This window comes from Tachypleus tridentatus, chromosome 9 (genome assembly GCF_004210375.1).
Source record: "Tachypleus tridentatus isolate NWPU-2018 chromosome 9, ASM421037v1, whole genome shotgun sequence".
Classification (NCBI taxonomy): domain Eukaryota; kingdom Metazoa; phylum Arthropoda; class Merostomata; order Xiphosura; family Limulidae; genus Tachypleus; species Tachypleus tridentatus.
In genome coordinates, this window is record NC_134833.1 from 126,878,083 (window position 1) to 126,903,366 (window position 25,284).

General features: G+C 33.8%; 2 protein-coding genes and 1 long non-coding RNA gene across 13 annotated transcripts in view; 2 read left to right on the plus strand and 1 right to left on the minus strand.

Annotated features, from left to right (window-relative positions):
- LOC143226320 (uncharacterized) overlaps positions 1-10,235 on the plus strand; it is an 83,871-nt gene extending 73,636 nt beyond the window's left edge. The window contains exon 6 of the mRNA XM_076457132.1: positions 7,103-10,235. Coding sequence (XP_076313247.1) covers positions 7,103-7,151 — 49 coding nt within the window. The 3' untranslated portion in view covers positions 7,152-10,235. The remainder of the gene's footprint in view (positions 1-7,102) is intronic.
- The window catches only part of LOC143226319 (tumor protein p53-inducible protein 11-like), a 304,810-nt gene that overhangs the window by 2,199 nt on the left and 277,327 nt on the right, over positions 1-25,284 (minus strand). For 6 of the 11 annotated variants that reach the window (XM_076457121.1, XM_076457122.1, XM_076457120.1 and 3 more), the window contains 5 exons: positions 17,273-17,366; positions 15,081-15,188; positions 11,624-11,737; positions 6,202-6,307; positions 2,718-2,819 (listed from right to left, as the gene is read on the minus strand). In XM_076457121.1, coding sequence (XP_076313236.1) covers positions 2,718-2,819; positions 6,202-6,307; positions 11,624-11,737; positions 15,081-15,188; positions 17,273-17,366 — 524 coding nt within the window. The remainder of the gene's footprint in view (positions 1-2,717; positions 2,820-6,201; positions 6,308-11,623; positions 11,738-15,080; positions 15,189-17,272; positions 17,367-25,284) is intronic. The other 5 variants (XM_076457128.1, XM_076457127.1, XM_076457126.1 and 2 more) reach the window with 1 other exon arrangement.
- Positions 11,745-14,302, plus strand: LOC143226321 (uncharacterized). The gene is made up of 2 exons (XR_013014546.1): positions 11,745-13,210; positions 13,418-14,302. It is a non-coding gene; the product is annotated as an uncharacterized LOC143226321 (long non-coding RNA).

The following is a 25,284-nucleotide window of genomic DNA, read 5'->3' on the forward strand; positions in this document are numbered from 1 at the left end:
ATATATGTAAAAAAAAACATATAATTTAGTACAACCGAACATGTTAGGCTCATATGATGGATATTAAAGTTCGTAGTTGCTTATGGTTTTTTTTCTTTGTTGTTGTCAGTATGAGCTAATGTGTTTCATAAAAGAGTGAAGTGGATTTTTATATATGTTTATCATATAAACATACCAAAATGTAGAAGTACAGGTGAAACAGGATCTTAAAGGTAAAAATACAGGATACGTACAATATTCCACTAGACTGGACTGGTTAAACGTGTACAATAAAACAATGATTGACTACATTGGACGAGTTAAACAAACACGACGTATTATACAATGTTCCACTACATTGGATTAACTAAATATACACAATAACACACAGTAACATTTCACTACGTTTGACTGGTTAAATAAACACAATATATACAATGCTTCACTATCTATAGTGATGAAAAAAATATGAGATAACGCGTATTTCTCCAGAGAAATATCATACAAAAATAAATAACAATGAAGTTTAGTTTTCCTATTGTTCTTCAGTTTACTATATTTTTTATTGGACATGAGAAAAGGAATAGCAGCAGTAGGCAAATATGAGAAAGTCAGGGAATGTTCTAGAGAACCAACATCATGTATTGTTTTTAAACTAACATTATTCTACTAATTAGAATTTCGCATTTACAACTGAAAATATTGGAAAAGAACTCTAAAACAGGAAACATGTCGAACATAATTTATGTTACGAAAAACGTTAAGTCACACTGAGACTTCTGGAACTGTTTTTATCACATCAGTTTTAACTAAAAAATTCGTTATCTGGTAGAATAACACTTCATGATAATTGCAACAGATGCGTTCTTTAAAGTACTCTCTATACAGGGCGATTTATCTGTAGTTCAAATCTTTACGACAACATTAAATTGTATCATCGCACGAGAAATAATTTAACTGTAACAGTTTTATTTGTTAGAAAATCAAAACGCATTGCTGTATATATATATTTGTATAGTAGGTGGATCCTTTTTCAATTGATTTAGCTATGTCTTTGGAAAAATAGGTTATAAATCAGTAAAGGTTTTATTTTTTCTTCCTATATTAATATTTTTCCTATAACTCTATAGATGACACTACCATCATCAATTTCACTTCAGAACGTAACACTGCAAACAAGCTGTTTTATGTCGAATATTTCAATGTGTAATAATTACAAGTTAAGGACTTATACCTAATATTTTGCATTTGTATACTTTAATTGTACTAAAGCATTTTTATTAGATGTACAGGATATTTGCAAAATGTTGCAATGAAATAAACTGTTTTCATTGTAATTTATAAATCAGTATTCAGGTTTATCCTGAACAGCTTCAAAATACATTGAATAATAAATTGATAAAAAGCCCGAATATTTTTAGCATAAATGCATTTTCTTAGAGTCCACTTTAAGATAAAAATATTTAAATATTTGTCTTCTGGTTGTCGCCATCATCAGGACACTCTGGCGTAAGTTAAAAACAATCAGTATTAACTGGGGCTTCGGCTGTTTGCATACATCTAATACTACTGACTGTTTTGTGTCAACTTGTTACAACTAAGAACAATGAAACCTGATATACTATCACTTAAATTGTTTCATAGGAAGTATTATTGGGCTATTTCTCTCTCTCCCTCTCTCACACACACAAATGCACATCCACCGATAGTTCAGTAACAAGCTTTAAGGTTTATAACGTTAATTTTCTGGATTGGATCCCTGCGGGTAGCTCACGAAGATCATAGTGTAGCTTAACAACTGCCGGACCCGGTGGTTCAGTGATAAGCTTGAGTGTTAACAGGTGTTAATAACTACTAGAACGTATACTTGATTTTGTTTTATTGTTAGAACGTATACTTGATTTTGTTTTATTGTTAGAATGTATACTTGATTTTGTTTTATTGTTAGAACGTATACTTGATTTTGTTTTATTGTTAGAACGTATACTTGATTTTGTTTTATTGTTAAAAATTGCATCATTTTAAGAGTTGCTACCACCAGAATGTTATTGTTTTTGGTCTTATATTGATATGGGACAAATTCTAATAGCGCCATCTGAAGATGATTAGAGCAATATGAAAGAGAAGATACTTATTAAAAATCGCCATTGAAGTAACTGGAAGACAAAGGTTGATCCGGGTCTGTTTGTTTTTTTACAAAAGCTGTTTTTCGAAAGTATTTTCAATGTAAACAACCTACCCTAGAAGTTAATAAACAAATTATAAATTTTAAAAAACAACGTTATATTGCGATATATTATAATATCAACGACAGAGTTCGGTATAAAAGAATGGTTTGTGTAATAATTATTTACTCATAATTCTTGTCTTTGGTACAGAATTTTCGACTCAGCATAGAAAGTAGACGAAACCATGGATTCGATATCAAATATTTCCTTATACAAATCAAATCAAAAATACGTTTCTTTATAATATGTATATGCATAATAAATTGTAGCGATCACCGGCAATACTTGTAACTTATACACTATTTCTTAATCTAATAGTGATTTAAGAAAGATTTTGTTGTTATAAGCGGATTGACTTGAGTAAACATAAATATAAATGAAAAGGTTTGAAACTGAAATAATAGTTATTCTTTGTATCTATGTGTTCCATATCCCACTATATTATTTGAAATTTATCCCATGGAGAAACTGATACAACTAAATGAGTTTTTAGATCAAAGCATTACATACCTATTAACTGCAAAAAGTGACACAAAGCCACTGCTGAAAGAAGTACACGAGCAATGTTCTTGTCGTACGTTCCCCAAAAGCTCCATAACACAAACGCCAAAGCTAGAGAAAAATAAGAGAAGTATTTTTCAATACAAAGAATTAGAGATTAACCACCGAACTCAATACTACAACTGCAGAGACTCCATAGCTTGAGCGCTTTAGAAAGATAAACATCCCTTTCCGAAAAGTGAATTCTTTTGTGAGACTAGCGAATTGGAGATTTAGACTGATAGATAGCTCATCCCCACCGCAATGTGGGTCCTACTTTTTCAGTCACCTCCAAAATTTAGGATACATTTTATAATCCCACCTTGTAGCTTGTACTCTAGGATCTTTTAAAAAAAAAATACAGCGTATTTTGATTAATTTTAACGTGTTTTGTTTTGGCTTAAAAATTATGGTTATAATATATATATATATATCATAACCTTAAAATATTCAAGCCATAAACCAAAACACATTAACATAAAACTAAAAAAATTAAAATACGCTGCACTTTGCTTTTTAAAAAGGAATCCTAGGGTACAAAATACAACGTGGGATTATAAAATGTATCGTAGGTTTTGGAGGTAAGAGCGGAAGTAGGATCCACATTGCGGTGGAGGTATACCGTATATCAGTCTTAACCTCCAATTCGCTAGTATCACATAAGAAAATTAGAAATAAGAAGAGTGAGATGTGGGTGCTTAAGCCCACAACGTCCCACATCTATATCACCCTTCACTGCCTACAGACAGTTGTAGGAAGGTGACTAAGAAAAAAAAAACATTAAAAAAATATTTCAGAATACTCGAAAACTGATATTGTCTTTTACCTGTTTATGCTGAGCAGTAGAAGATTTCAAAGCTATTAGCGCATCAGGTTCTCGTAATCTTCAGAAAGAAACGAAATACGGGATGCCTTACAAAAACTTATAAAAAAGTTCTTACGTTTTCTTATGCGACTCAGCTAAATTTGGTCTAATTTGTTTTATAACCAATGAGACTACTGATATCCATCAATCTATGACGTTGTTACATCAATTCTTTGAATATATAGAATAAAATCTAAAATCAGAATGGTGAGGATTGGTGTTATTCACTGGTTTATATATAAATCTTATCGATTAATCCGAATTGTAACGAAAATATTAGAATAACACACATAGAACAAAGTCATTGTTACAATTTTAATACACTATTTGCTAAAATAGCTGATACTTGAGTGTTTTAATATAAATGAAACGTTACACAGTTTATATTTTAAAGTCAATTAAACCTCATACGGTTCATTTCTAAAAAATAATAGCAACCAATTGTACTTCACGTTTATAAATGACTGAAACAGTTCTCATATAGTTAACAGAAGTAAAACTTCATAAGTAGATAAAAATAACTGCAATTTTATAAGTTCATGTCATAAAACGAATGAAACTTCATATGGTTCATACTCCAAAATAGCTGAAATCTCTTAAAGTTCATGTTTTAACCTGTTGACTGCCAAGTATTTCAGTTGCTACAATACAACTCTAATGCCTCTTCATTTTGTAACTTTTTCGTGACGCCATTTTGGATCGAAAGTGAAACAGTTTGTAAGTAGGTCAAATGCATGTATGGTGCTGACAACTAGTGTTGAAGTTAGGTATTATTGAGAATGAATTAACTCGTTCGTGGCACTATGTTACCGATCGGCTTGGACGAGTTATCTCGTCTGCGGCACTGAACAGGTTAAAAAACTCAAAATTCAAACATTTCATGGTTAAAATAACTGAAACCTCACATGATTCATATTTTAAAATAATTTAAACCTCAGGTGGTTTATATTTTAAAGTAATTTAAACTCATATGGTTTGTGTTTCAAAATAACTAAAATTTCAATGGCTCATATTTGAAGGTGACTGAAACCTCATGTGATACATATTTCAAAATAACTGAAATCTCAAACGGTTTATACTTTTAAATTACCAAACTTCAAATGGTTCTTGTGAAATAACTGAAAACTCATATGGTTCATAAGCGTCCCTACGTATTTCAAAATATGGGTTGAGATGTCTATCCACTTCGTAGTTTCAAGGCCAAATCATAGAAACCACTCAGTAAAATATATAATTACATGCATGAAAACACTCCCCTCAACGATATCCTTTTGGGGAATACTTATCCCCTTCCAGTTTGAAGTTTGACGCTTGTGTTTCATCTGCAAATTCCAAGCATAATTAATTTATATTAAAGCAAATGAAGCATAATACACATCCTACTTTCAATAACAAATTTCACAAATTAGTGTTTTTAAATGGAAAGTTTATTTACTTGTGTTTTAAAATATTTAAAGCCTTAAGCCTAATATGGCAGCTGTTTTGAAATTTTAACCTTGCTTGGTTCGTTAAATTTAAATTGTCGAAAATCTACGTTACTCGTGTTCTTAAAGATTACTTTACTAATTATATAAAAGCTACATGGAGATTTTTCATAAATAATTTTCAAAAGTTTTCTTTATTTAGAATTAGGCACAAAACTACACAATGGGCTATCTGTGCTCTGCCCCTAGGGGTACCGAAACCCAGTTTTTTGTGGTGTGCCACTAGGGGAGGGGGGCTTTTCAAACATAAACGTGGCTTGAAAACTATATCAACTTAATGCAATAGGTATAGCAAATCAACAAGATTATTCCAGGAGTTATTCAGATTGAAATACTGCCAGTTGTGAGGGTTGTTATCAGTCATTTGAGTGAGTGTAATTTTTTAAAATATATATTAAGTAAATCAACGCTGGTTTATTTTACAACTACTTAAATGTGAATTCTAATTTACTTCGAGGAAAACTCACTTATGTTATGCTGCATGTAAAATTCAGAATCATACACTGTGCACGTGAACTTCCCTTAGCTCAGGTTAATAGTGTTTTTGAAAGAAAGTGACCTCATATTGTAAACAAACCCTGGCAGTATCTCTTCGCTGATTATGGTAAAAGTTCCCTAAATTATTTATCTTACATGCTCGACAACTTGCTATAAAAAAAATTAATAACACCTCCATATTCCAACGTGTTTCCGCAAAATATTGTAGCCACGTATAGAATACACTTACGGAACCGTAAGATTTGAAGAAAAATACATTGTATCACAAGGTGTACGTCATGTAATATTAAAGTCTTTGTTTATCTTGTTATAATGGGTGAAAAATTCTACTTGTATAAAACTACTTTTTCTTAAATAACTATAATAGATATAGAACTAAATAGAATATCGTTAGAAGTATATGTTTGCCCATATTCGGTTCCTATATCGGATCTAATGGATTTAGCCTCCACCTGAAAAAAAACGAAAATCTTAAGTTGATTCTAATCAGTTTGATGCCCTTAAAATAACCTTGAAAGTCTTTCATCGAAATACGGATAAATGGTTTGTTATAAAATACAACACGTAACCCAATAAGTTTGTCACTTAAAGTTAACCTACGTCTTACCAAGAAGGGTGATGCCATAAAATCTGGTAGCGAGATTAGCATTGAGATCTCCAATCACCTGGTGTTTCAGTGTGATGTCATACCACTGGTCTGGCAGAAAAAGATTCTGTCATAAAACAAATCAGGATTAAGTATGACCAAGTTTATCGCTCAAGGCAGTTCCAAGTTATTTAATAAGTTTAATTTAACCTTCATTCTTATTCCAAGGACAACCGTTATCAGTAAAACTGTCTAGGATCGAACAAATAAAATCCACTAATGTCCTTATCTAATCATAACGAAATTAATGTTATAAAGTGTAGTAAGAAGTACAACATACACTGGTATATTTTTAGCTGCATTAAGAACTTAATTAATTAGATGAAGTAATCTCGTAAACCTACAATTTGAATGGAAGATATGTGAACACCATAAAAATATGTCCGCGAGCTAACATTATTTTTAAACATGAGGGCTAAACATCTAAATCAAGCCTTTTGATGTTGTATTCAAGATCTTAGTTGAATAGGGGTTTTAAAAGCTCCGACATAAAGGGTTAAGTGTTTTAAAGTTTAACTATAATTATGATTAATTGTAAATTTTAATTATTTTTTCTTCTTCTGTTTTTTTTCATCTTTTCTTGGGATTATGAGTAAGCTTCATTTGATGTATTTATTATATGACAATTGTATTGTACGATGGCTGCACTTATTGTATGATAATTACACATTGAACAATGACCATATTTACTTTATAATACTTTTTACAATATATGTATTCATTACATATTGTAATATATAAAATGAATGTTAGTTAGAAATGTCTATTGTTTAATTAAAGTTTCAGTTCTAGTGTATATCAATGTGAATATCTGACAGTGTGATTATCAGTTCTAACGTGTACCAATGTGAATATCTTACAGTGTGGTCGTCAGTTCTAGTGGGCATCAATGTGAATATCTTACAGTGTGATCGTCAGTTCTAGCAGGTGCCAATGTGAATATTTCACGGTGAAATCCACAGTTCTACCGTGTATCAATGTGAATATCTTACAGTGTGATCAACAGTTCTAACATGTATCAATGTGAATAACTTACAGTGTGATCAACAGTTCTAGCATGTATCAATGTTAATATTTTACAGTGAAATCGTCAGTTCTAGCGTGTGTTATTTGTTTGAACACGCTATATTGTAACTGTCAGTTCCAGAGTTTATGACTGGAAACGCTATACATAGAGATATTCAGTTCTAAAATGCATGATAAAGAGCATCCTTAATATTAAGCCTCTCCTAATATAGCATTATTTTGAAAGTATCAAAATGCATGTTCATTTCTGAACCTTCTTCGTATAAGAAGTCCACTGTTGAACCTTTCAAACCGGAATGTCGAAAATGTATTTGATTTCATGCATATTTTTGTCTTTCTCTGCTTTGTTGTGCTTGGTGATCAGAAAATGCAACTTTTCTTGCCACAAGAAAATAAGGAACTGTCATAGACTCTTAGCTGGTCTGATTGATTAATCAGAAACAATCGTGACTAAATTTTCAGTTTGAGGTAATATAAACAACGTGCTAATGACGTCAGTCACCATCTCTGTGATCGCCGTGATGCCAATAACCACGCAGAGAACCAAGTTTACGACGAGCTAATTTTGTCGGGCACAATATGACAACAGCAACATAATACATAACAGAGTAATAAAGCTGGAGCGTGGTTATAAATACATAAGTGTTTGTTTTTGTGTTATGTGTTTGCTGTATCACTTTTTAAATAAAAATAAAAACGTTAAGCTCAGTTAATGGCACTACACTATCTTATACCAACAACTTACTTTATTTAAATCGTGAGGACAATAATAACCATATAAAGTGTAACAGTTATACACTTCCAAACCTCCTTTAATCTTGTCATATAAAATGGATTTAACATTCTACATTAAACCATTTTACCCATTTCAAACTGATATAGTTAGACGAGTAACTTTAACTATCGTAATATAGAAAATTTATTCACGATGAATTCAAAAACTGAATTCAGTTAACGTGAGCACCACATGGTTTAAGCATGTCACCTTGTACAAACATGGAATGTCAAGTACAGATATGTTTTACGTTAGCAATAGAAATGTGCTGAGACGAACAAATGGATCATTAAGCATAACCAAAACCTTGCCATAGCTTCACTCTCACTTACTATTGCTTAAATATGTATCTACTAATAAATAAATGAACATAACATAATCGATTATAAAATCGAACAATAAAATGTAAAGCTTTGTTAAGAATTTAATAATTCATACATTGTTTTCCTTTAGTTTGAAGGACGTATTTAACAAAATAATTAGACTACTGGATTCCCTAACAAATATATAGAAACTGACAAACATTGTCTTATTTTAATATTTTAGAACAAAGTTGATGAAAGGTTAAACACTTTATCTGAGATAAATAGTCCAGGTCATTTTATGTACTTTAGATAGAGTTACTGACTGCGAATTACCAGTTACATCTGTCAGGCTATTTGATAAGAAACAAGAGGGAATTCCCAATAGCCGCGTGACTTGAAATAATTTGATGCAAGATTAGAGTAAATCTAATCAAAGATACCTTAGATGTGAAAAAAGGTGAGACAAAAAGGATAGAGGGGGGATTGAACGAGCGACTTAAAGGAATGAAATTACAATTGACGGTCAAACTGGTAGCTAGAATTATTGCATTGATAATACGTTTACAACAAATATCCGTTCACCAGTTAGTTAGGCCTCGTATTTTGTTTTACCCACCGTCTAGCATACTGTTAGCTAATTTTGGTTTTATTCGTTTAAGTCGAACGCTCAATCCTTTTTTGACAGCACCTTTTTTTTCACACCTAGAATGTTTTTGATTAGATATCATAACTTTTCTCAATACACACCAACAAACCACAACAAGTAAGAAAGTAACAGCCAATAGTAACCAACATTAGCTTTAGGATCGTAACCCTGTTATTCGTAAGAGACAATCACGTTGGCGTGCGCAAAATGTTTAGTCGAAATTAAGAGGTTTTTGTTGACTAACTTTGCACTTGTGAGTTACATTTAGACCAAGTATGATACTTAATTGTAGGTTGCATAGATCTGCCAGTGTACCAATTAAAAAATCCATAAAAGTTAAATGTTTTTCTACTAAATATTTTTTTTTTTGCATTTTGGGTGCGAATAAAAAATAGAGTAAAATCAATAAAAATAGGATGTGTTATGTCTCGTGTATTTCTTAACGGATTGCATTAACATTTTGTATGTGAAGTTAGAGTTCAGTAAAACACATCCACTGAAGATATATGATAAGTTCTATTAAAATAGTCTGAGCTTCAGAAATTGGAAACTGTTAAAGTATCACTTCTGTTAACAACACACATTGTGCACTGAAGATTATTTTGGCAGCACGACACACTACCGTGCATGTTGATTAATCTATAAAACCTTTAATTAGAGTAAATTAATCTATGAGACCCTGGACGTGATCAAATACATGAATGAAAAATGTTTGATCTCTCAGGTCTAAAGCTGAAATTATATCTCAAATCTGTCAACAAATGACGGAGCTACGAACTGAAAGTTTGTACTTGACAAATAAGAACAACAAATTCACAGCCGTTCTATGAACCACTGGAAGCAGACGTAATCTACTGTCTTATTTACATTTAATATTTTTCAAGGAGATCATAGTCATTCCTTAATCAAATGAAACAACGGACTCGTGATTATTTGTTATTCCACGTGCAACTGTGACAATTCTGTTTAATGCTACGATACCAGCCAGAACTTTCACCAGCTTATAGCGATGTAATTGGAACTGCGCTGTCTTCTACACGATATATTTTTCATCATGTTTCCTATTACTCGCTCAGTATGTATTCTTACAGATACTAACTGTTTGATTAACTTCACTTGCATCTAGTTTGTTTTTCTTATTTAGTAAAAGCAGGGAGTTCTGAGTTGACAGCATAAATGTCAAATGATTCTGCAATGTTAGAATATCTGTCTGCCTTAATTATATTATATCCAGGAAATCGCATCGTTAGATAACTACACCTTTCTGTAAAATATTTAATATTAGCGCGACTATTTGCATATAAAATCAGCAAAACTTCGATAAACCAGGAAATTAGGTACCTAATTGTATTGTGAGACTTGCAGTTTTAGTAGGTTTTGGTTTTTTTTTTGCGTGTAGATTTGATGGTCTTTCAATAAAAATTTCAAAACAATTTATAATTGACACACACGTAAGATACGTTTCTTTAAAGATGTATAGTAGAGTTCTCTGTAATTCTAACTTATCTGATCAAATTACAGTAGAGTTCTCTATAATTCTAACCTATCTTATCAAACTATGTTAACGCTCTCTGTAACTCTAACTTATCTGAATAAATTATGATAGAGTTCTCTGTAACTTTAGCCCATCTGATCAAACTGTGGTTATGTTTTTTTTTCGTTTGAGATACGTATAACATTAGCAAAGGTTTTAAAAATGAGCTTGGAAACAAAGGATGGATATTGCACTGTTATAAAATAGTTGTTTTTATTTTCAATTTCGCGTACGAGTGCTATCTGCGCTAGTCGCCCCTAGTTTAGTAGTGTACGGTTAGAGAGAAAGCAACTAATCAACATCACCCACAACGCCAATTTCTTGGGCTACTCTTTTACTGACAAATAATGGGGCTGACCGTAACATTATAATGCCCCCACTTCTGAAAGGGTGAGTGTATGGAGTGATGGGGATTCGAACCCTCGAACTTCAGATCACGAGTCGAGCACTCTAATAGCCTGGCCATGCCGAGTCTAGAAAATGGTTGTAATAACACATTTCGTCCGAGGTTCGGCCATATTAAATTAAATATTAACATAGGATAGGCAGGTTCATGAACGTCTGCTGCTGTAAACCTCGTACCTACAAAAAAAAGAGACAACTTTAGAGTTATCAAAGAGTATCATACATACAAAACGTAGCTATGGTTTCATATGTGTGAATAACATAAGAAAAATGTGATTTTATGAATAAAATGTTATTGGAAATTATACAGTAAAAATAACATGGTGTTTACAACAAAAAGTTACTTCTTGTAGTTTAGCACAAAGCAACACAATGGGCCATTTTTATTTTGCCCACCACGAGTATCGAAACCTGGTTTATAGTGGTGATAGCCCCCACACTTTCCACTGAATCAATGAGGACTATTTATAGTCTGCTTTAACATGCATGTTCATGTTTTATGTTCTTCATACTTTGTTATTTTGTCATAGTGTGCAACAGGTCCATTAGATGTTTTAATTATTTATTTATGGAATGCCACATATTATAATGAAATTAGTCGTCACTCTTCTTTCTTACCATAAGTTAGCCTCTTAATTAATCAACTAGTTAATTAATTAATAGTATGCTTGTAGCATAATGTTAACATTTACCTGATGTATAATGTTCACGTCTCTCAGCAGATATCCATGTTTTCCGCCCATAAGAAAAGGATAAATGATATTCGATGTCTGCTCTTCTAGAGCATTTGTTTGCCACACAACAAGCTATATAAAAGATCCGCTGTTTTTACGTTTGATTACTCAGAGAACGCATAATAAGAGTCGACCATGATCCGGTGACGTAGTTGTACAAAGTCTATAGCATAGTTCGCCATAATTCGAATATTTTGTTTAACCTTAGCTTACTTGTAATGTCTAGTATCTTATAACCTGTATGGTCAGGATTACACATTTGCTGACGAAGGCTAAAGGGAACGGAACATTTTACGTTATTCTGTTTGTAAGCTTTGGTCTTTTTGTGCCGTCATTCTAAACGAATACTTTCAGCAATCAGTCTTCCTTAACATACTTAGAAGTCTGCTCATCCTTTAAGCTGTACACCCTTACATTTCTATTAAGTTAAACCGCTTGTGAGATTTATGTAGAGAAAAATACATGATTGATTCACATACGTATACTAATCAGATTTGCTGTCTGGTGATCCACATATATTTATATTCAACTGTTTGTCTGAGTATCGATTCACATTTGTTCATATTCATCGTTTTATCTGACTATTGGTCCACATCTGTTCTTATATATCTGTCTGTCTGAATAATGATCCGCATCTGTTTGAAAAAATACTGAACCACGTCTGTTTATATCTGCCTGATTCTCTTATCACTGATTTACATCTGTTTATATTTATTTGGTTATTGATTCATGTCTATCGACGGTTACTTGTTTGTCTGTGCACTCACTTGCATTTGGTTACCTTTACTAGTGTTTTCTGTTAACCCACAAGCTTATACATTTCCTGTTGTCCAACTAATTTATATTTGAGTTTTTATTTGTATATTGGGCCAAACACAAAAATGAAGGGTAAAAATGACTTCAGTGAAGTGTAGAAAATAACAATGTTTGTAACAATTCAATTTTTTCTTCAATAAAGGTCAACTAATTACAATATGTAACAACATTTTTACTTGTTCCTGGACAGAAAATGTTATTTCCCAATTGCTTATGCCTAAAGTAAACGGAAAAGACCTATTTTTCTCTTCAAACTTTGTTTTTGTGACCTGGATAATGAAATTTTCAAAATTTAACCATTTTCCAGAACATTTCAGGTAGACTCAGTGCTGAATAGCTGACAGAGAATTTTCTCGAACTTAGAAGAATTTTCTCGAATGTTGTAGAACTTACGAGAATTTTGAAGAATCTTTTAGAATTTTCTAGAACTTTCCATGGTAATATATATATACAGGGACTCACCACTTCAGTTTACTTCTAGCTACGTAAGTGAACACATAGACCTATCTGATTTTATCAGAGATGGCATCAAGAAGCAACAAGCATCCCCCAGACGCATTCTACTATGTATGTGGCCAATTTATCAAGACAAGTGTGAAAAAGTACTCTGTGACAGCATCTACTAAAATGTGTAAAGCCTACAAGCCACATTTCAGCATGCCTGTTAAGGATCAAAACAAACTCTGGGTCCCTCATTTTACCTGCGAGAACTGCAAAAAACTCTAGAAGGTAAGACGGACAATTTTTGCTTGCTTGAATACTAAGATTTTATATTATACAAATGTTAAACCTTTTAAAATTTAAATATATTTTACTTTCCAATAGTATAGAGAAAATATCACATATAAACTATTTTGCAGGAACCTCTTACACATTAGTTGTAGATGAAATAAATTTATTCTTCATAATAACAGTTTTATTTTGATTTTTTGTAAGACGGTAAAGAGAGGAAAAGTTTTCTATTCCAAGAATTTGGTGTGAACCCACTGATCGCTCAAGCAATTGCTATTTCTGCATGGTGGACCCTTCCAAACGCCGGCCTGGCAATAATGCATCTGCTGTCATGTATCCGGACCTTCCATCATCCATCAACCCAGTACCACACTGCCCTGAGCTCCCTGTACCCATTCCGCCAAAGAGAAAGCGGCCATCTTCAGAAGAGAGCAGCAAATCAAAGAAGAAAGAGACGTTGAAGATCAAAATTACAAATTCAGAAGTGCAGCTGGTGAGAGAAACCCATAATACCCCAACCAAAGAGACTTCAATAACTTGATCAAAGATCTTGGTCTAACAAAGTCGAATGCAGAGACTAATATGGGGCTGATATGTGAAAGTGATTTACATTACAGTCGCAAGTTTTGAAAAACTACTCACTTCTAAACATTTTTGTATAACTTTAGTATAAATACATGTAAATCTTGATTCCTATGTTGTTTTATTTATACCTTATGTAAATGAAAATGTGCAAATTTGCCCGTTTGTACATAGAAAATAGGTTAATTTCTAAATCAAAACAAAAGCAAAGTTTGAAGGGAATAATGGTCATTTTCTGTACTTTTACAACATAAGTAATTAAGAAATACACATACTATCTAGGAACAAAATTTGTGTTATATAGTGTAATCACTAAATAATGTTAACTTACTACCAAAGTCACTTAAATAGATCAGAATTAAAATTTGAACCAGTAATGAATATAGTAATTTTAGTCTGTTTTTACATTCTTACTTATAGAGATTAAGATGTACAATTTCACGAGATGAGTAACTTGAATATTAGCCTTTAAATCCGGTAATATATTACAAGGTTTGGCCGACTCAGAAAATTCAAGTTAAACCTAAATCTGTACACTAAGCTAAGAATGTAAACTAATTCTTACAAAAAAAATAACACATTCTAGTCAATACCTTTAACGGAAATAACGTTAAAGAAAAACTTGATAAACTTAGTTAAATAATACAAGCAACAGTAGTTTCCTTTTGCACTCTCAAACATTTTGTTTGTTTGTTAAAATTCGCGAAATCTACACGCGCCAGCGGTTCATAATTTAGTAATGTAAGACTAGAAGGAACACAGCTAGTCATCACCGCCCACCTCTATCTTTTCGGGTTCTCTTTCACCAACAAATAGTTGAATTAATCATCACATATAACGCATCCACTGTTGAAAGGGCAAGCATGTTTGGTATGAGAGGGATTTAGGTCCGCAACCCTCAGATTACGTGTTGCTAGACCACCTCGACAGGTGACCATGATGTCATAGCACCAAACTGAGCAGTGTAAGACTGGAGAAAAGACAGCTAGTCACCACCACCCACCGCCAACTTTTGGGCTACTCTTTTACCAACGAATAGTGGGATTGAGCCGACATTATAATGTCCACATGGCTGAAAGGGCGAGCATGTTTGGTGTGATGGGGATTCGAATCCGCATCCTTCAGAATACGAGTCGAGCGTTCTAACCGCTTGGCCTAACGTTTTTTGTTCCATGCGTTTGTATGGTTAACTTTTACTCACGTCTGCTTACTTTATCATATAGTTTTAATAGTTATTTGAGATAGTAACATGTCACAACCTATTTGCAGCTGTGACTGTACTTACCATCAATCCACACAAGGTAAAAATGATCGCCACAGACAGATGCCACACCTGGAAACCACGAGGGAACTTGACAAACAGGTGCTCATTGTGACCGAGAACTTGACTAATCTATCAAGAAATATAAAAACGTGAAAAAGAATATTTTTACCATGTATATAATTTTTTCTCAGAAAAACAGGATTCGTTCTATGAAATGATAGATTTGTTATTTCTAAATATGAACATTCCACTTATTCCAAGAACGTAATCCATCTATTCCAAAAAATAACTTCAGCTGAGGAAAAACGTGATTTAAATATGTTATACAGATTCTTTACTATGAACTGTGTGGATTATAGCTCTTGATGTTTCGCTTGCGTGATATTACAGATTAATTTACTACTGTTACACTCTGAAATATTTGTTTGTTTGTTTGGGAATTTCGCACAAAGCTACTCGAGGGCTATCTGTGCTAGCCGTCCCTAATTTAGCAGTGTAAGACTAGAGGGAATGCAGCTAGTCATCACCACCCACCGCCAACTCTTGGGCTACTCTTTTACCAACGAATAGTGGGATTGACTGTCACATTATACACCCCCACGGCTGGGAGGGCGAGCATGTTTAGCGCGACTTATCTTACTCTTTTTTTGTTTCTCTATGTTATTATGTTATCCTGTATAACAAAGGTAATTGGAATATTCGACCTGAGCAGCAATGATCACTCGGGCTAAAAGACCGAGTCAGAAACCCTTAAAAAGGTTTAGATATAGCCATCTATAATTTTAAACTTCTGCTAGAGTATTCTCAGTGTTAACGAGATTTTTGGCATTCAGTCCGATAATATATTACATGAGATTTAAGATAATACTAAATTTATACACTAAATTATGAATGCAATATAATTCTTATAAGGAAAATTATACATTCTAAATAATACTCTTATTGAAAAATAACATACAAGAAAGAACATAATATAACTTGGTTAAGGGCTTTGTTCGATATTTTGGAAACGAATAATAGAATATACTGCCACTTTTATAACTGATCCACAGTTAAAGTGTGGAAGATGTTCAGCGGCATTATGTCTCGAACCTTAGACTCTTCGATTTGCTGCCTAATACTATGGTAACTGGGGCACGTCAAGCCTGTTTGGTATGAAATATAACTCTTGAAAAACGAATCATTAAAACACTTTAGAAAACCATTTACTCACCCTGACCTTTCGAAACTTGCCACCTCAATACAGTAAAAATGACTAGTTACGGTGACAAGACAAACTAAATTAAAACACACAAAGTAAAGTTCATAACGTGTGGTCTTTGGTTGGTGTCTTGTCTTGTAGATTTTGTTTTGTACTTTTACATTACGTAAGTTTAACAAAGCAATTATATTTCGTCCACGTATATCCTTGTTGGTACTGCCTCGTTTGATAACGTCAATAAATTATCTTGTTAATGGGCAATATTGCCGTTGAATTCGATAGGAATACTTTTATGTGTATAGCTGCCTTGGACTACGTCTTTTCGCTGTCATAAATATTAGACGTAAAATCATGACGTTTAACGTTGCAAGAGTCTAGAATATGTATTAGTTCAAAACAAAAATAAAAAATCTTAATATCAAGGAAAACTGAAATATAAAAGTATAAATTATGAGTGCAAAAGGAAAGTTGTTTTGAATTTAGCGCAAAGCTACAGGCTATCTGCGATCGCTGTCCTAAATTTAGCAGTGTAAGACTAAAGGGAAGGCAACTAGTCATCACCACTTACCGCCAACTCTTGGGCTGCTCTTTTACTAACAAATAGTGGGATTGATCGTAACATTATAACGCCCCCACGGCTGAAAGGGTGAGCATGTTTGGTGCAACGGGGATTCGAACCCGCAACCATCGGATTACGAGTGAAACGTCTTAACCCACCTGACCATGCCAGGCCATCAAAGAAAAAGAGAGAGAGAAAAAGACATGTTTACAGTGACATCATTTCAGTCTGATGTTCCGTATGTATAATATGTATATAAAAGTTGTCTTTAATATTTCGGGGTGCATACAAAACAGACTTAAGCAAGTTCTAATCCTGTGACAAGGTTGTCTGCTGTAGTTAGAGTAACGGAAAATCATATGATATAAAGACTTGAAATCAGGCAGTAGTATTATAAATTTTTTAGACACACGGACAAACACGAAGTGAAAAATGGAAATCATTTTCAAATACTTTTGATCTGTGGATGTCTCCATTATCAGTTTCCCCGACTCCCAAGATCTTACGTGTTTTCAGTCGGCTGTGAAGGTCTCCACTGCTATGTTTCCTGTGAAAGACAAAACATGTACATTGAGATTCAAGTGTACATATATATATATATTTATTGCTTAACATAAGTTGCCACAAAATAGTGTTTACATACTCTATCATTGCAGATTATATCTCAATGTATTGATTCTTGTGTTATAAGACTATCTGCGCAGAGCCATCCCTAGTTCTGAACTGACAGACCAGTTGTGACAACACTTGTTCTAAAGTTAATTAATCTTTTATATTAGTACATCATTACAAGCAGCAATCCAACAACAGAAATAACCCTTACGAATAGTAACCAAGTGCAGTTAGATGTCGAAATAACACTCATTTAATGGTCAGCTTGTAAGGCATAATAAAAATCCATTCGCTCATTGTAACGTTCATTTAATAATCACTCCTTCAAGGCACAATAAAAATCCTTTCTCGGAATGCAACATTCATTTAATAATCACTCTTTTAAGGCACAAGAAAAATCCATTTTACTAAACAATTCTTTACCTATAATGTATTTTTACAATTTTACTTATAAATACGAAAGTTCACAAAATACTTTCCTCAAGATGTGGTAATTCTTTATGGGTGTATTCAATCACCGTCTAAGAAGGTCGCTATTATTTTACACACGTTCTCGCTTAATAAACTTGTTCACAGTACACCGTTAAAAACTATTATCACATTTCGACTTTGAGTACATTATTTAAACACTGGTTCGGCAACATTCACTAATTACAATGGAATTCAATCTTACCTCTGCGGGCCCGGCATGGCCAGGTGATTAAGGCACTCGACTCGTAATCTGAGGGTCGCGGGTTCGAATCCCCGTCGCGCCAAACATGCTCGCCCTTTCTGCCGTGGGGGCGTTATAATGTGACGGTCAATCCCACTATTCGTTGATAAAAGAGTAGCCCAAGAGTTGGCGGTGGGTGGTGATGACTAGCTGTCTTCCCTCTAGTCTTACACTGCTAAATTAGGGACGGCTAGCACAGATAGCCCTCGAGTAGTTTTATGCGAAATTCCAAAACAAATAAACAAACAAACCTGCGATATGTTGCAGTTTAATATTAAACTCGAGTTGTTGTTGTTTGTTATTAAGCAGAAATGTACAAAAATGTACCACGTGTATATAAACCAGATTTCTAGAAGTTAAAGTCCACAGACATGCCGCTGTGCTAACTCGAGTTGAAATATGTCCTATCTTCACGAACACACTTGGTTATACCCAGTTATTAAGCCATTAACTAATTATAAAACTATAGACTAATAAAACATTAAGCCGTTAACTAATTATAAAACTATACACTAATAAAACATTAAGTACAACACTACATATAATCTACTTACTGTCCGTAAGGTTTGTTCTTCCCACGATTTGGCGATGGGTGGTAATGACTAGCTGCCTTCCCTCTATTCTTACAGTGCTAAATTAAAAACAGCTAACAACGATCACCAGCTCTTGGGCTTCTGACGAAACAGTGGCTTATGACTTTTACTCTTAAAGCATTTGCTTGACAATGGTCTTGAACCGGATTGAAAATTCTCACTTTGGAAGTATAAGTGCAATTTTAGATTGATTGTTTTGAAGATTATTATTAGTGAGGACTATTTGCGTTCTTAATATAGCAGTGTAAGACTAAAGAGAAACGAAGCTAGTCATCATCACCCACCGCGAGCTCTTGTGCTACTCTTTTACCAACGACTGACTGACCATCATATTATGACGATCTCGCGGCTGAAAGAGCGAGCATGTTTGGTGTAACGGGGATTCGAATCCGCGACCCTCAGATTATGAGTCGAACGTCCTAACCACTTGGCCATGCCGGGCCTTAGAGCTACTTTTAAATCTTTATTATTCTATTAAATAAAAGTAGCCTAAGAGTTGACGGTGGGTGCTGTTATGCCTTCCTTCTAGACTATCAATTTGAAATTATGAACGGCTCTGCATGAAGATTCTAGAACAAAGAATCAAGGAAAATGTCTTTCAAAAAAAATCTGTTTGTGGAAAATTCTTTAAAAACCCGTTTTCTTTTCGTTACTTGTATTTGTATTTGTATTTCTTGTAATAAATAAAAGACAAAAGATTTTTATTCTAATCAAATACACTCTTCTGACGAAGAACATTTTAATCGAACTCCTTTACTGAGCTGCGTTTACGTGGAAGCAAACACAGCAGAAATCCAATTACAGCCAGCTGAGTAAGAAGGTAGAGCAAGTCAGACAAAATCCCCGTTTCGGGTTTCGAAACGGTAGTTTTTTTTTCTCTCTCTTCTATTTGTAAATTATATCAGAATCATTTCTGAAAATGAGTTTAATGAATTATTATAAAACGGGTATTTCTATCCAAAGAGATATACCTGCTTAACTTTTATGGGCGAACGTTGATCCAACTTTCCTTTTTTTGTTACTTAGGTAAGATGTTATTCAAGAAGCAGAAATACGAAAAATACACCAAAAAAATTGAAAATTGAGTAACTTAAATATGACGTGAAATCGCAAAGCAGAGAGCAGATCACTAAGTTTAGTACTAGTTGTTAAAAGTAATTATTTATTGAAAACATTATTTGCTAAAATAATAAGTGAATCAGGATCTGTAATTTAATTCCTCTTGAGGTTGTTTTTTTAATAAGTTAATCAACTTGAAGGGTACATGGATGGCTTATTTATCCACACATTCTACATGTGTTCTAAAACCTACTCATTAATGTGACGGTCAATCCCACTATTCGTTGGTAAACGAGTAGTTCAAATGTGACGGTCAATCCCACTATTCGTTGGTAAACGGTGAAGTGTTGTGGGTGGTGATGAGTAGCTGCCTTCCCTCTAGTCTTACATTGCTAAATTATGGACGGCTAGCGCAGATAGCCCTCGTGTAGCTTTGGGCGAAATTCAAAAAAACAGACAACTTTACAGATGTAGTGTTTTTTGTAAAGGAGTAATAATGTTTTCCGGACACTCAACTCGCAACTTGAGAGTCATGACAATTAATTTCACTATTATTTGGCAAAAAAGGAAGCCTAAGAGTTGTCGGTGCATGATGTTGGCTAACTGCCTTCCCCTTGTTTATCTCTGACAAATTAGGGACAGCTAGTGCAGATAGAACTTGTGTAGCTTTGCGCGAAATTAAAAAGAAACCAAACCAAACTGATTACTGATTCTGAAAAATAAAGAGATTAAAACGGTCAATGAAATGTTAAACTTGAAGGTTTATATGTAGACCCGAGGATTACGTATAAATATATTATGTGACAGCGTTAGTTAATAAAATTGGAGTAAAACTGAAAATATAAAAGAGGTTAGAATAAAACAATTATTCACTGGTGATTTCGGGCAACAGATAACTTAGTGCTATCATAATAAGTTAACAACTGTTCCCTGTTACATTCCCCCATCAATTTTACTAAAAAAAATAATTTCTAGTTATATTGTTCCCTTTTAATGAAATTACAATTTCAAATGCCATATATGTTTTATCAAATTAAACACTGAGATTCTAGGTTTAATTCCTTCAATGGGCACAACGGAGATAGCTCATTATGTACATTCGTGCTTAAAACAAACAAAAAAGCTCTATTACTTTTATAAAGATTAAATAATTTCAAAAAATTGACGAAATACATCGCGGAAAGTAACATAGTTAACGTGTATTTTTTTAAAGCAAGCTGAGAATAAATGTTAATATGTGCATACCAATTAAAACGAAAAAAGTTTTATTTCACTTTTACATTTATCAATTCGAATTTAACTTAAAATACTGATATCAGCTCTACAGATATTTTTAAATCAGTCAAAATAAGTGTTTTTATTTAAACTTATTGATCGCGGAATAACGGCTCATAGAACGACTTGAGTTTTTTTTTTTTTTTTTTAGTTTTCAAACACAAACCTTAAACTCATAGCTCTTACTAGAAACCGAGTTTCGATACTCTTGGCGGGCAGAGCACAGATAGCCAATTGTATAGCTTTGTACGTAATTAAAAACAAAACAAAAAAAACAAGCTCACAGCACCATCACTTGACCGATTTAAGATTTTTTATACAGCCGCGGCTATTGAGAATTTCCTCTTGTTTATATATTGTATTTACAACTGAACCTCTTTAAAATAAACCATATATCACATTGTATTAAACAGTTTCACTCAGTTATAGCTATAGGCCTAACACCAAGACGCTTAACTCTACAGCTGCATTAATAAGAATCGTCAGGAACAATGACGTCATAACCGTAAGATGTGTATCCTCTGAAATACAGTAATAATGTCAATTATTTCGTACCTTTTCAAGATAAGAAGACGCCACCTTCTTCCTTACTTAGTGTTTAGTGCATGTGACAAAGTGATAAAGTTACAGGTTTACGATTAGCTGTCAATTTGACCTGAAGTAATTGTCTTCCTACTATTTTACTATGGATATTAGCACTATCACACGCACGTACATTTAGTTGGATACATCGAAAACAGTAAATTTGGAATTACTCCACTGAAGCATCTAACAGAAATAAAAACGTTTCTTATGAATTTAAGTTGGCTCGAATTTTTTAAATGAAATGTTACCTTACTAGCCACGGACGCAGCTCCCACTACAGAGTGCGTGTGCGCGTGTCCTTTTTTATTTTTTTTTTATATACATACAATTTAAGTAACTTACATGAAATTCGAGTGCATATTAAAAAGAAAAAAGTGAATATAGTGAATCTTTCAGAAATTTTAGAATATTGGAGTTGTCATTTGGCTACACCTCTAATATCACTGCACAACAATTTTTATGAAAAGTTTTTCCTGAAAAGTTTTTGCTGATTGTGACAGGTACCTGGTGGGTATGTACAAATATAGTTTTGGTTTTGCTTTATCACGTCGTAACTCTGAGAAATAGAGAGTTAACTGTTTACCGGCAATAACGTATTTAATTGCGTTTATGCTTCTAATACGCTATTAAGTTCAACAGAATTAAAAGTGTTTTGCTCTTGATTTTCGTTTGTATTCAATGTCCGGTACATCACATTGCAGTGTCCAACAGTAGTCCGCAAGCATTGACGGATTACACTTACCCTGGAGATTTCGATGAAACGGTTCGTGATGGCCAAATTTGGATGTGATTTTCGTAATCAGCAGCCAAAAAATATATAAGAAACACCCAACAGTATTCAAGAAGCAAAAAATTTGTTGTGCAGTGTACTAGCCTATTTTTTGTTGTTGAATGTTGGTTTCTAGTGTGATTTTTGGTTTGTTTTTTTTTAATTTCGCGCAAAGCTACTCGAGGCCTATCTGCGCTAGCCGTCCCTAATTTAGCAGTGTAAGACTAGAGGGAAGGCAACTAGTCATCACCACTCACCGCCAACTCTTGGGCTGCTCTTTTACCAACGAATAGTGGGATTGACCGTCACATTATAACGCCCCCACGGCTGAAAGGGCAAGCATGTTTGGCGCGACGGAGATGCGAACCTGCGACCCTCAGATTACGAGTCGCACGCCTTAACACGCTTGGCCATGCCGCGCCCTTCTGGTGTGAATGGACCACTTTTGTTGTTGGCGTTTTTGATGAACTAAGGACAAAACAGTAAGACTGTTCTTAGTTTACAGGTAAACAGCTGTATGACATGATTAAAACATTAAAAGAATATTCCATAGAAATTATCCGCAGTTAACCTACATTTTATCTTTGAAACACAAAACAGGCTATAAACTTCCCTTTAAGGACAATTTTTTTATGCAGAAATCTATAATATACCTTTAAACATTTCCAATTTGCAAATTCAACTACACTGGTTCGACGGCCACCAGAGGAACGTGGAATATCGGAGGTTATATCTCTGTATCCCACCAGTATCGGCAAATATGTGTTGGAATGTTCAGATTAAGTTTATAAGCTAGCAATAAAAGTGATCTACGTACATTGGAAACTACATCTTTCAGCAGTGGAGATGAGGTTTTACCTATGAAAATATTAATTTACTTCAATATACATAAATGCGATTATTAATAGCAGCGGCACAGCGGTATGTCTCCGGACTTAGAACACTTAGAAACCGAGTTTTGATATCCGTGGTAGGCAGAACACAAATAGCCCATTGTGTAGCTTTGTACTTAACTTCAAACAAACCATTAATGGCAACCTGTTTCGGAAAACATGTCAGCCTTCAGGTATGTCTCGGATATAATAAAAAAAAAGTAAAATAAAACATAACAACACAAAGATTATGAGCAAACTATGATTGAAATCTTAGCTCATATAATAACGTTCAATTTACGTTTTGTTGAGGTCCGGCATGACATCTGTGGTTAAGGCGCTCAACTCGTAACCTGAGGTTCGCGGATTCGGATTCCCGTCGTATCAAACTTGCTCGCTCTTTCAGCCATGAGGGCGTTATAAAGTGACGGCCAATCCCACTATTTGTTGGTAAAAGAGTAGCCCAATAATTGGTGGTGGGTGGTGATGACTAGCTGTCTTCCCTCTAGTCTTACACTGCTAAATTAGGGACGGCTAGCACAGATAGCCCTCGAGTAGCTTTGTGCGAAATTCCAAAAACCAAACCAAAAACCAATCTGTTTCTTTAGAGATCCATTACAGTAAAACAATGCCTAAATATTTTACAATTCTAAATCAAAATTTTCTTTTAATATATTTATTAAAATGTTTGCTTGATTGAACCATAACCGAAGAACTACCTTACGTATGTAATATAAACGTTTAAGTTGTTTGTTATAAAGCACAAAGTTACACGAAGAACAGTCTGTCCTATGAGCATCGAAACCTGGTTTCTAGTAGATAAGTCAGCAGATATGCTGTTGTGCTACTGGGGGGCAAACATATAAGTTTCTCCAACATAAATCTCATGAGATATCAAATTGGCCGGGCGAAGCTTACTGATTATCATGTTTGAACTATTAATACAAACTTACAACACAAAAAAAGGAGTTTCGATACCCATGGTAGGTATTGCATAGATAGCTCATTGTATAGCTTTGTGCTTAACTTCAAACAAAAAAATATTTTTTGTTAAAATGCAGTCGAAAGACGTAACTTAATACTTGTAAAAAAATTCTTTACCAAACTGGCCAAACAATTCACGACTCATAAACTTCACATCATAACTTAAAAGTTTTCCAGAAGTTAACTAATAATGCGCATATTAGATATTATTATTATAAATTAATTGAGGCCCGACATGGCCAGGTGGGTTAAGGCGTTCGACTCCTAATCTTAGGGTCACGGGTTCGAATCTCCGTCGCACCAAATATGCTCGCCCTTTCAGCCGTAATAACGTTATAATGTGACAGTTAATTCCCCTATTCATTGGTAAAACAGTAGCTCAAGAGTTGGTGATGGGTAGTTATGACTAGCTGCTTTCCCTCTACTCTTACAGTACTAAATTATGGACGGCTAGTGCAGATAGCCCTTGAGTAGCTTTGCGCGAAATTAAAAAACAAACAAATTAATTGTGAAACATACAGTGTAATTATATAAAATACTCTTCATTCATGTTGAACAACAATAAATCATTTTTTTGGCTCACTAATGAAAATCAGAAAACAAGCAATCTCTCTGAATATGAATCTGTTTAATAATCCCTTTGAAAAGGAATACGTAACTTGATACAGCAGATACATTTGTACTGAATTTAGACTTACATGTTTTAGGCTTAAAGGTGAATTTTACAGAAAAAAGAAAACTTTGCAGTGAAAAGAACTACTCATACTGATTAATTTTGCAGGTTCACATTATTTTATGAAAAATATGTGCTAATAAATGAAACATGGTACAAAAAGAGCCCTTTCTGAGAGGCAATCCGAACGTTTTAGTTTTAACGTTTGCCGCTAGGAAAAGGTACTGTGACGTAATAGTTGTCAAACAAACCGCCAACGCCAGCGCGTTGAATGTAAATAAACATGGCCAGTGCATACGGAGAAACAGACGCGAAGTCTGTTTTGACTTTG